Here is a 12,462-nt window from a genome sequence, read left to right on the forward strand (position 1 = left end):
GGAGATAAAAGAGCGTCTTTAAGTCCAGTAATTAAATGTTTGGACAAAAGCTGTGACAACACTGAAACAATTGATAGATTACAGACCTGATGATGACAATGATCCCATCAAAGATGTTGTATGGATTCCTCAAGTACTCAAAGAAGCCAAAAGCAGTAAGCTTAAGGATCATCTCCAGGGTGAACATGCTGGTAAAAACAATGTTGCAGATCTCCAGGACATTGGTCAGCTCTTCAGGCTTGTTTGAGGTAATGCAGGCATGAGGACACAGGAACATAAAAGCACAAAATTATAAAAGCCAGTCAGATCGGGAAGTTGGTATAGACAGTGTTTGAGCAAGGTTCAAGTTGCAAGTATTTCAAGTGGAAAACAGAGCATGATAAGAGAGAAAAAAAACATTTATTCAATCAATGCTTTGCAACTAGATTTGCTGTTAGAAAATATACAAGAGCCACTGTGAAAAAAGGAAAAAAAAAAAAAAACTGTGCATGCATCACATCTCTCTGACACTCAAACTGACAATCACTTGATAAGACGATTCACCTCTCCCCTGCAAATAAAATAAACACAACCACCTCATCTTAGAGAAGCAAAGAGACTGAAAAATTGGGAAACAAGTAGTGTCACCAGAGATGTTTTTGTGAAATTGTAAAAGAAAACTTAAATCAGCAAAAATAAACAGGAAATGAGAGTGCGTATTGTTAGTGTTACAGCCTGAATAGCTGAAGCTGTGATGAAGAATTGGCAATAGTATGCATACAGACTGTATGTGAACCACAGAGAAAGAAAAAACACACAATCTCTGGTCAATTCTGGCTTCATTTCCAATTGTCTGTGCCTGCACATTTCATTCAAGTATGCTTTGTGTATGACTGAATGTGTGGTCTGTACAGTATAGATCAGATGCTTTCTTCTGATACCCCCTGTGAATTTCAGCTTCAAAGCCAGTGGAAAAATGGCCAGCTATCCCTGCCAAAGTTAGCAAAGCGTGACAGGGAAAAACACATTGTCAGCGCCCCCTCCCCCTTCTTCTAATCTGCTTTTACTTCCAATCCATCTCCATTCCCCTAGTTCTCCATCCTTTTTTTCTGTACCTCACTGAGTCTCATTATCAGGCAGACCCATCTCTTCCCAATCAATATCCTCCTGTCGATCAGAGAAAGGAGTGCAAGAGGAAGAGAGTGCATGAGGGAGAGGGAAAGGGTGAGAAGATGATATAAATGATGACATGATGGGTGTTTAGGAGAAACAAGGAGAAAAAAAACTTGAAAGTGAGGAAGAAACAGTGAGATAAGATGATTGTGGAGAGGGAACCATTATAAAACAGTCCAAACCCCATTCGTTCAGTTTTGACTGATAATGTTTTATTCTTTAAAAAATCTATTGAGAATCAGTAGAAGGACGGCAGACACAGTGAGGTGAAGGTACCCACTTGAAAATTAAACATGGAAATATCATTTAAAGATGTTCTGATACTACCAGTGGATGAGCAGTAGGAAATATGAAAAGTGGAGTTGAATGTAAACAGAGAGATTAACACAAGTTTCCTTCCCTCGCAGCTGCTCTTTTAGTATATCTGGTATATCTAGAACTTCCACACCAGTTGTAAGCACAAACACAGGATATGAGATTTATTGCTATTGACAGAGCCATCACGGCCCTTGACACCACAGTTTAACTCAGACAAAATGCTATCACTTCTCTCTCCTCAAGCTTTCTCCCTCGTCTGTGCTCACCTTCTTTGTTCCCCATTACCTTTCATTCCCTAACCATGTTTCTCCTCATACTCTTGTGCCATATTATCCCATGTTACTCTCCACCTGCTCTTGTACCAGTCAAGCTGTGGATGTTTCATGTTCATCCAGCCATAGAAGTGTCCTCATCCTGTTGTTCTTTCCTCACTCATTTTAAGTTGACATGATTGTTGCTTTAATATGAAAAAATAAGCTGCAGCTTCCTGTATGACTGCAGATAGAAAGCCCGTCTTCCAACGAAATGAATTAGAGACTCTAATCAGTTGCAGCCAACTATATATACTGTATATGTGGCAAAACAAAGCAAACTCAGTTGCTGCAATTCACGTAACAGTCGCATTTCCATCTCCCACAGTCATTGCAGTCAGTTAACCAATAACAGAAGATAACTGTAATTCATCCGCATAAAACAGAATTTTTTCGACAAATAACCCTCCAAGTGCACTCACCGGCACCGTCAGTGCAGTGGGTTGCTGGGTTGATGACAATGTAATACAGTCGAAGGTAAAGTGGCGCTCTGCTTCTGAATAATTTTGGTTTGGAAGCAGAAAATGAGCCATTCTGCATACTGATTCAGGGGACACTTTACTACTAATCACTTCCACCAGTGGGGCGATGAGGAGTAATACCTGTGCATAATATTACGTTATTTCATTGATTTGTTGTTTGAAATCTGTTTAATCTTGGTTTTCCAGTTATTTCGTTTTTTTTTTTATGTCATATCGTGTGGATTATAAAGAAAACATTGTAAATGTAGAACTAGAAAAGGCAGTTACAGTAACTTTATGTAAAATCTAAATGTATCTTACGATCGCATATAATCCCTAAAATTTGATTAAATTTCCTGTAAGATAATAGCAAAGTTCTGCTGTTCTATTTGTGCTATATTTTACAGTGAAATGCTTCTCAGTGTAACCCACACAGAATGATATACAACTTTCATTAGAAATCACATTGTTGATGCACATATTTTCCCAAAGAAGATATTTCAGCCCAGTGTTTCTTTCAAAATCAATTCAAAGTCCTTGTGTTATAAGAAACTCGAGGTAAGGCTTATCTCCTGCACAGCAAAAACACACAGTTGTATCAATGCCTTTATGTCAGCCTGTGGAAACTGTGGAGGGAGAAAAGCTCTGAAGACATGCAAATAAAGAGTTAGTGACTGTGTGCATGCAAATGCCAATGTGTGTTTCGGCATACATGCCTATTTTCAATTGCACACAGTGGCTCACTCCCAGAATCACGTGGGGAATTGAGTCGAAAACTGCTGTGTAACTGCTGTCTGCCTTGCATCCCACTCCCATCCACCTCACCCTCCTGTGCTGCTTTCCCAACCTCCCACCACCACACCCCCAACAATTCCTTGTTTATTTTTAGAGTCTTCAGAGATGAGAGAAAGCAACTACTCTGTACGCTGTCAGAGAGTGCGGGGGTGGATGATAAGGGGAGCAGTGTGGAGGTGGAGGGTGAAACCGAGGGAGGTAAAAAAAAAAAGTCAGAGAGTAGATGAGACACTTGGGGTGGTGTGGGGAGAAGGAAGGCAGTAAGGAACAAAAGGACGGGTGGGGGAAAGTGCAAAGCAAAGGTACATGGGGGAATTTATGAAGAAAAGGAGGGAAGACAGGCAAAAATAAAATTAGAAAGGAAGGGAGCAGGAAATAAAGAGAGAAAAGAATGGTTTGATCTGAGAGGGGGGTATGAAGGAAAAAGAAAAAAGCTGTCTTATGTAACAGCTTGGGAGTCTATGCCCGCATGTGTTTCTGTCGGTACTTGTGTACAAGAATGAAAAGATATTTTGTTTGTGCTCACACACACTGGACAAAAAATATGTGCTTGTATGGTGTGTGTGTACGTGTATTCTTGGCAGGCGTCTTCTGCTCTCGCACTCAGACACCTGCCTCGTCTGCTTCTGAGGAGCCTGGCCAATGTTAAAAACCAGCCCGGTTTTGTCTGCTGCTAGGCTAAATGTTTATACCTTTGTCAGGAAACTGTGCGCACTGATGCTCCACACCCACACTCATCTGTCTGAATGTCATCTGCCATTATAATATTTCTTTCTGTTGATTTGTTTGAGTGAGAGAGGAGTGCAAAATGATTACGCCAACACACTCTGTTGACACCATAGTATTGTATGCCAGTATAAATAATTGAAGGCAACGTTCCAAAACAATCACTATCTCTGCTGGCTCACAGCTTTTAGAATAAACAATGGCGATATCGCGAATAAAAGGCAGACCCTAACAAGACCAAACCAAAAGGGGGTATGAAAAATTAATATTGAAAAGGCAAAAACTAAGAAAATCTATTCTTACTGTTTCGTTAAAACCAACTAAAGTCTGCTTTTATTTCTAAAGACTACCTTGCTGTCAAGTGTCTGCTGCTGTTGAGCACAAATATACAGATTTAGTCTTTTTTTCCAGCCCAAATAAATAATTATTAAGATGTTACAGTGATTATTACCAGAATTGTTGCGAAATGTTCTACTCAATATTATAGAGAGTTATATCATTCAAAATGTTGGACCTACAAGCAAAGGTTTGTATTTGCAATAATAGATTTTTCAAGCTTGCACATTTCTGTTTGCATGTGCAAATCTGTACAAGTCTACCAAACCAGGCTAACTGATATGAACTTTAGTGCGCAAGACTGCAGAAATATGGTCATGGATAAAAAGCTGTTGTCATGAACACATTTTTGAACGATGTCATCCTTCAAACAGTTCAAGATCCGAAAAGCTAGTGCCTAATTGGTGCCTAATTGGTGCCTAATTGGTGCCTAATTGGTAGGCCAACCTGAGCTAACGCAACAGAAGGTGTCTCACATGATTTCACATGATCTAACACAGGGGACCCCAATCACCAATCGTCTTGGATGAGCACCGACCGGGCTGTGTTAGAACAAAACAACTTATAATAAAGCATATACTAAAACTGTAACTGTTCTGTAATGGCTGAATGCAGTATTTTGTGAGGTAATGACAGTTACAACTGCTTCACGGGAACATGCTGATACACCCGTCTCCCTTGACAGGACAGTCTACCACTCACGGAGAGATGCTGGTAAGCTGCAATGCTTTCATTCACGCAAGTAGAAATATGTACAGTATGTGTATTTCATCAAGGACATTTAAGTAAGTAAACTTCTAGTAGTAGAGAAACAGCTTTGATCATCATTATGCTCATTAGCTCATGTGGTAATTACCTAACATTGTTCATTATCATTGCAACCCAAACCCTCCCAAAAATAACAACAACTAAGAAGTGTCACAACTTGATCATCTTACCTGATTATGATGCTCAATCCCCATACTGATGGTGTTAATGAGAATAGCAATCATAATGCCCCTGCTGAAGTACTTGCTCTCCACAATGCCCCAAAGCTTCTTCCTCATGCCATTCCAAAGGTCCTTACAACGCCCAAAGCACGTCCTCCTCCGCTTCATCTCTTCATGTCCCGTCTCCTCTAAGGGGTTGTCCTCTTTGTCTGTTTCCTTCACGGCATCCTCCTCATTTTCTTCACCGTTAGCCGAATCTCCCACAGTCCCTGCACTTTCTTTAACTGATAATGCGCATAGAGGGCAGTCCTCAGGATTCTGGGGGACAGAAAGACTGATGGAGTTGGCTGGTGCCTGGGAGCTGTGGTCCTGCTTCTTGTGATGTGGACATTTGGGTGCTGCATGGGTAAAGTGACAAGGATATATGTGCTCTTTAGTTTTGATTAAAATGTTAATTTTTTTTTTAGCAGAGCATTTTGAATAGATAATTTAAAGTAATTTGAAGTCATTAATTAACAGTTTTTGCATAATTTCCCACTTGACCCAACTTACATTTGTTAACCTCACTGTAAAAGAATTCCAAGATTAAATAAACTTGTGATCTCAGTGATCATGTCTTTATAAAACATAACACGTATTCAACTCCTACTGTTGCACAATTGTCCAAGTTGTGAAATACAACTGCCAAAAGTTACATAAATAAATGCTGTGCTCGTGCCATTTTTTGAGAACCTTCTACTCACATCTCGAGTGCCTCGAATGATGGTGGTCTCCGTTCACATTCCCTGCACCTCGCCTATTTCCCCTGCCACCACCAGCCGGCGGGGGCTTGCCCCTCAGCGTGTAGAAGAGAGCTGCCGATCTCCTCTTTGCTTTGCGGAGGACATGGCAGACCAGCTGGAAGATCTCCTCGTAGCAATCTCCTGGCTCCGCCATACTGGCCAGGGTGGAGGAGGACAGGCACTGTGCCCTTTGCTCCTGCATCAGCTGGTGTTCCCGCTGTTTGGTCTCTGAGAACTGGGTGGCGATGACCACCAGGCACAGGTTGATCATGAAGAATGAACCAATCTGGGAGGGAAGACAAAAAGTTAGACGACTGTGGATCATGATGGACGTATTAAAGACGATAAATCCAAGCAACATCCCTGCAGACACAAGCTCATATTTAGCCATCAAAAAGAATTTCTGCATATTAACATACTTTAAACAAACCATAAAGCAACAAAACAAAATGTAAAAATGTAAAGAGCCTTTTTTGAATAATCAGCCCCTGGTTAAAGTAGATGTTGCTGATTTAAGATACACGAAATATGTAAAGAACTCCAATGTTCCAGTGGTAAATACACACTTGTTTGTACAACAAATTCTAACACTTGCTGATTCCAATAATGTGCGCTAATTGCCCTGTAGAAATATTGTACATAATCTAAAGGTATCTGAGGGTAGGAGCAGACAGACAAAGCCAACACATGCCCAAAGGCCAGTTCAGCGTTTGGATTTTTTTCTCTTTCATTTTCAGTCTCTGACATGACGCAAAAGTTTCTGGAAAAAGGACAGTAGTTCATGCAAATCATTGAGACAGTGTCATTTTTGTGGAAAAAAACACAAACTAATCAGTAAATACATCTCTTGACCTTTCCTGAAATCCTGTTTGAATATGCAAATCTAGAAATGTATTAAGATCGAGCTGATGGACAATCCCAAACATCATAATGACTCTTTGAAACATTAACCCTGTGATTCACAGCTTTTTTGGGCAAATGTCTTTTTTACATGTTGGGAAAGTGTTGTGGTATCATTTAAACCGTTTAAATGATACCACAACACTTTCCCAACATGTAAAAAAGACATTTGCCCAAAAAAGCTGTGAATCACAGGGTTAACCACACTACTTTAAAAAGTTTACTTGTCGCTATGAAAACTAAGACCTCTGCATATATTTGTGACACCAGTTGCTCCTGACGAAACAGTAGCATAGAACAAGGAAAAGGGATGATAATGTGGCTGAAAAACCTTGGATATAGATACCAACATGGAAAGAGGAAAATTTGGTGAATGCATGTCCTATAGAAGTGGAGATTTCAGAGCTCAGCCTTTGAAAATTGAACTGTGAAATTCCAAACATCCTAACAGATAACTTAACTGACAGATATGACCATTAAAATTCCACAGATGATTCCTTAAAATTATTTTGGGATTTTTTTCTGAAATATAGATATGCAAATGAGATATTATCTGATTACAACACTATCTATAATTGTCCAAGTGAAAGAAAGTGCAGTAAAAATTAATATCGAAATGTGTATGTTGGAAGTTTTCTTCCTGATAGCATAAATAATAAATAACATGCTCACTGAACAAACATACTAACAAAGAGAATTACTTGCTAAACTCATTCCTGCCCTAATCTCAACAAGCCTTTCTTTCGCTTCCTGTACCTTTATCTTTACTCTTTTTTTCACAAGAGAACCATTAGTTTCATGTCAGGAGTCAAAGTAAAGTTTGGGGGTATAGTTGCCAAGAGGAGATTGGCAGCATTGTGAGCAGTACACGTTGGCTGACCCTTTTAGTGGCAGTAATGGGAATCACTATAAGTCTGCTGAAATGGCTTTCATTGGAGTACTCGGAGCGGGTTACAGAACAATGATAAGATCAATACTGGCTAATGCTGGTCGACTCAAAAATCACACTGCTTGATGGAGAGAGCAGCCTTTTGCAGCAGCGGTTAATTCATCCCAAAACTGAGCTAGTTTCTGAGGTTCTGTCTTCACATGATAAACACATACAGAGAACAAACAGACACAAATGTGTACACATATATAAAGGCAATACATGTGGAGGAGAAATATACAAAATCCAAATTTAATGACCCTCCACCTTTAGTCTTTCATCCACAGTGATCAAAGATTCAGAGGAAGGTGAAGGAGAGAGTGATCACACCTGAGAAATTAAAAAAGGAAACCCCTACATATTTACAGACACAGAAAGTGGAGACATGGACAGGAGTTGGAGAGAGGGAGGAGTGATACCCATCTGTGGCCTGTGGGTCAAAGCAGCTTTGCAGGTGTGTGAGGCTTTGATTTTCCTCCAGGCTTGCATCTGTGTGAGTGTCTATTCTGTGATTCTGATCAGTAGACAGCTTTACGCATAATCAGGGAGGGCAGTCCAATATCATGCATTCAGATGATCACTGCATTATGCATGCAAACACACACTATCAAGCGCACGCAAACACATGCACACAGATGTTCACACATTCACAAACTGAGATGGCAAGCCCAGTTTACAGTTGATTGCATGGGCTTCAGTGCCATTTATGTCTGTGCTGTACAAATCCTTTTTTGTTCCTGAAACACACAGTTCTTCCTGAAAATTGCCCTCTTGGTAGCACTTAGTACTCAAGCACTTTCTTTCATTTAGTCACACTCTTCTAGGTGACTTCCGGCTGCACACTTGACAGTGTATCAAGCACAAAAGCAGACAGAGATGAGATTAAATGTTTGATGCTGTAGAGCTCACGTATCTTTTTGTCTCTGAGTTTTATAACACAGAACAAACAGGCTAATTTAGCAGGTTTTAAAGCACACAGTAAAAATGAATGTGACAAGCGAAAGACAGGAAGTGAAAGGATTACTAAGGAAAAGAATGAGAGCAGTTAGGGTGACCCTAAACACCAAAGGGACTCTTAGTGTGACAGAAAGCCCTTCATTTCTTCCAGGCCATCCCTACGCACCTTTGACTGCAAGCTAAGACTTATAAGTCTTGGTAAGAAGTTCAAAAGGGGGTAGGGCATTTATGTCAGTCAATTAAACTGCCATTATGTTTTATACAGTCAAGGTGAAAAGTAAGTAAACTATCTTTAAATTATAATGTTTCACGTGTAACCACATAATTAGGAATCAATAGGTCCTTACAAGGTCTTTAAATTAGGTAACCACAGATGAACAACAAGACATGAGCATTATTTTTTTTAATGAAAACCAATAAATGCAGAACCAGTGTGTGATCAACCAATTATTCAGTAGCTTGGAGAACCGTCTTTAACAACTATAACTTGTGTTTATTCTTTGATTCTGATCAGTGGACAGCTTAATGCACAACGTGAGAGATTTCGTCAGTCTTTCACATCACTGTGTGGAGAAATGTTGGCCCACTCTTTCTTTTACCGCAGTTACATCAGTTCATTGAGGTGTGTGGACATTTGTTTATGCTCAGCTGTCTTGAAGCCCTCCCAAAAGTTCAGTCAAGTTATGGTCTTGACTTTGACTGGACCTTTGCAACATCTCGGTTCTTCTCTTTTTCATCCATTCTGTATTAAAACTCTTATACAAACTTTAGCTGTCAGATGGATGGACTCATAGACTTTAGAATACTTTGGTATACAGAGGAGTTCATGGTTGAATTAATGACTGCAAGGTGCTCAGGTCCTATGGTTGCAAAACAAGCCCAAATAATCACCCCTTCACTAATGTGCAGATGGTAAGAGGAGTTTGCGCTGAGCTGTTGTATTTGGTTTTCTCCAAATATGGTGCTGTGCATGAAAGACAAACGTATCCTCTTTGGTGTTGTATGTCTAAAGGACATTGTTCAAGATGGTTTGTTCTAGATGCAAGTTTGAAAAACCTAACCTGTGCTGCCATCTTCTTTTTAGAGAGAAGAGGCTTTCTCAAGGGAACCATTCCAAGCAAGTTGTACTTTTTCAGTTTTTTTCCCAATTGTACTGTAAAAACAAAAACATGACAAGGTGGGAAAGCAGGCCCTTTTAATAAAAGAAAGGCCTCGGATCATTTGGCAGAAGCCACCGCAGGTAGTTGGAGCCAGAAATGAGCTATAGGTCATTCATTTATTTATTTTTAATCTTAATGAGGTTTAAAACTTTTTAAAATGGCCACTGCAACAAGGGGCCTACTGGTATTGACTTGTTTTTGGAGCCTTCCTCAGAAGTCGCCACTTACCAATCAAGTGTAGTTGTGATGGACAGGCTTGAGTGTTTGTGCAGTTCATTCATTTACCCTCACTTGTCATTCTTTTCCATTTTTTACTACAGTCTACCCAATTTCCTATCCTCTCCTCTGGGGTAAATTCTTGATCTCATTTTCAAGCATTATCTCTCCTCTTTTTAATGTCTCCTGCTGGTAGGCAAGAGAAACATCTGGGACTTCTATTGTACTTCTGTTGCAACTCAGAGAGACTCAATCCTGTTTACAGTTAGCCAATAACATGAGAATGCAGAATGGAGCAACATTCACAGTGATGCCATCTGGCACCGTATGAAAAAAGGCTCTTGCACACATGGTGAACGCAATACTTTCTTTCTTTAGGTATTTTTTCTATATTCTATCTCCTGCTCTGTTTATTTTTTTTTTACAAAGCACCAAACACAAATTTACGTAACACACACCTCCATCTCTCCCTCCTTTAGACATCGATCGTAGAGTCTTTTGTGGTACTATTGATTTTCACAAATCTATCAACACTTTAATTCACCACTCCGGAAATTTATGGACATAAAGATACTACAGAAGTCCACATGTACCATATAAATATTTCAAAGATGATGTGTTCTTCGATGTCATTCTTTAATCATCAAGCATGCTGGATCATTTTTAGCAGGAAGGAATGTAGAGTTATGTTTAAGAATTTTTACTTACAATGATGAGTAAGATGAAGTAGATAAAGTTGTAGAAGGAGTGAGCATCCATCACATAATACATGATCTCAACCCAGCCCTCCAGAGTGATCACCTGTGGGGAAAGATTAAGACGGATCATTTACACATTTTGTTGAAGGGTCTACTTGGCTAAATAAAACAACAAATACTATTTACTTTAACCAATATTTACCTTGAAACTCGGCAAAATTCCCTGTATAGCAAATAAATAAATGAAAAGAAAAGTAAAAAGAAAAAACTGGGACTACTATCTCACACAGTTGGAACATACCTGAAAAATTACTATCCAAGCATAGACAATGTTGTCAAAGTTGATGGCCCCTTTGTGAGGATTACTATTTCCAGTGTGGCACCGAGTGTAGTACTGATTCCAGTTGATGCAAAGACCCATTGCCTCCCCGGCCCCGCTGCCATTGGCCAGGGGTTCAGGACTCAGGCCCAGAGCCTGTCTGTGCAGCGCATCCTCTTTGTCAAGACAGCAAATGCGCCCTCCTTCCCGCCTTGCCGGCACGTCGGAACATGACATGATACCATTATCAGAAGCCAGGGAGCAGATGAAGGGGCGCTCATCATCTTCCTCTGGCTGATAGTAAGGAGCAGGCAGGGTCATACCAGAAGAGCTGGGGAAGAGATCAGGTAAGATGATAATAGTTGGTGATGGAAAGGATCCCAAATAGATAAAATCGTAAGTGACAGAGTTTTATCCTGTTCCAATAGTTTATTTTAGGGTTTCATTTCAGTGAAAGAGCCAAAGTCAAGAAGAAGCTAGACTTAGAAATGGATATGAGATATGAATTTACGAAAGAAAATCCTCAGATGTGTTATAAATAATGAAAAATTGCAAATGTTCCCGAAAGTACAGGGAGTATATCTCTCGTCTTCCATCTCACTCTCACTCATACATGTAAAGATATCTTTTCTATAAAACAGCTGGATTTTGACCACAACTTTTCCTCCTTTTCTTTTTCATGAACATGGACATGAAACAGGAATACGTTGGAGTGCTCCCACCTTTAAAATTCACAGTAGAAGCCTGGAGGGATGAATTTGTCATACTCTGTGTCACGAGAAAACTCATTTGTGGCCATATGCTCTAATAAAATGTATTTACTGTGTTCAGAACTGTTGAATCCAGGTATCTAATGTGGCTGCATTAAGACTATTTCAAGAAATTGTAAGTAAATAATTGGTCAGTTTTTGTTTTTTTTTACCAATCAGCGGTAACAAGTGAGTTCTGGCATTTGACAGAGACAGCTCTGGGATAGTGCCCTGACTGCCTTGTTGAACATATGGACCTCATTTGCCTGGGATTGTGATAGGCGGAAATAATCTTAGTACATCATTTTCTCTGTTGCAGTATGTTCGGAGGTGTAGGATTTTAATGAGTGAAAAGGAGACATGCAAAGGGGAGCTCTGAAATAAAGATTTCAACATTCTGTATTTTCAAATGTCTTTCATTTCAGGCTCACTTAACTCTCCAAACTCTCCACTGCTTTATGAAAGAGGAAAGATGGCTGTCACTGACATAGTTGTTTGAAGATACTCTTGTGAAAAACTAGACCATATATATATATATTTATAAAGCGTAATAGTGTGTTGCCTGTGTGTGCTCTGACGTGACTGGAGTAAATGAGGACAGGGTGTGGGTGCTCATACAAAAGGTCTGGGCCTATGGAAGACAAAAATAGAACCCCTCCATCAGCAGACCCATTACTGAACACACACTCTCAGGGTCACTCGACCTACTGTATTTACTCATGGCA

At 39.8% G+C, this 12,462-nt stretch overlaps 1 protein-coding gene across 2 annotated transcripts in view; it reads right to left on the reverse strand.

The window, feature by feature from the left end:
• The window catches only part of LOC142372066 (voltage-dependent T-type calcium channel subunit alpha-1I-like), a 184,505-nt gene that overhangs the window by 51,127 nt on the left and 120,916 nt on the right, over positions 1–12,462 (reverse strand). For both annotated transcript variants that reach the window (XM_075454847.1, XM_075454846.1), the window contains exons 7-11: positions 10,971–11,319; positions 10,680–10,772; positions 5,772–6,096; positions 5,038–5,426; positions 87–238 (exon numbers count right to left, since the gene is read on the reverse strand). In XM_075454847.1, coding sequence (XP_075310962.1) covers positions 87–238; positions 5,038–5,426; positions 5,772–6,096; positions 10,680–10,772; positions 10,971–11,319 — 1,308 coding nt within the window. The remainder of the gene's footprint in view (positions 1–86; positions 239–5,037; positions 5,427–5,771; positions 6,097–10,679; positions 10,773–10,970; positions 11,320–12,462) is intronic.

Source organism: Odontesthes bonariensis, chromosome 21 (assembly GCF_027942865.1).
Source record: "Odontesthes bonariensis isolate fOdoBon6 chromosome 21, fOdoBon6.hap1, whole genome shotgun sequence".
Classification (NCBI taxonomy): domain Eukaryota; kingdom Metazoa; phylum Chordata; class Actinopteri; order Atheriniformes; family Atherinopsidae; genus Odontesthes; species Odontesthes bonariensis.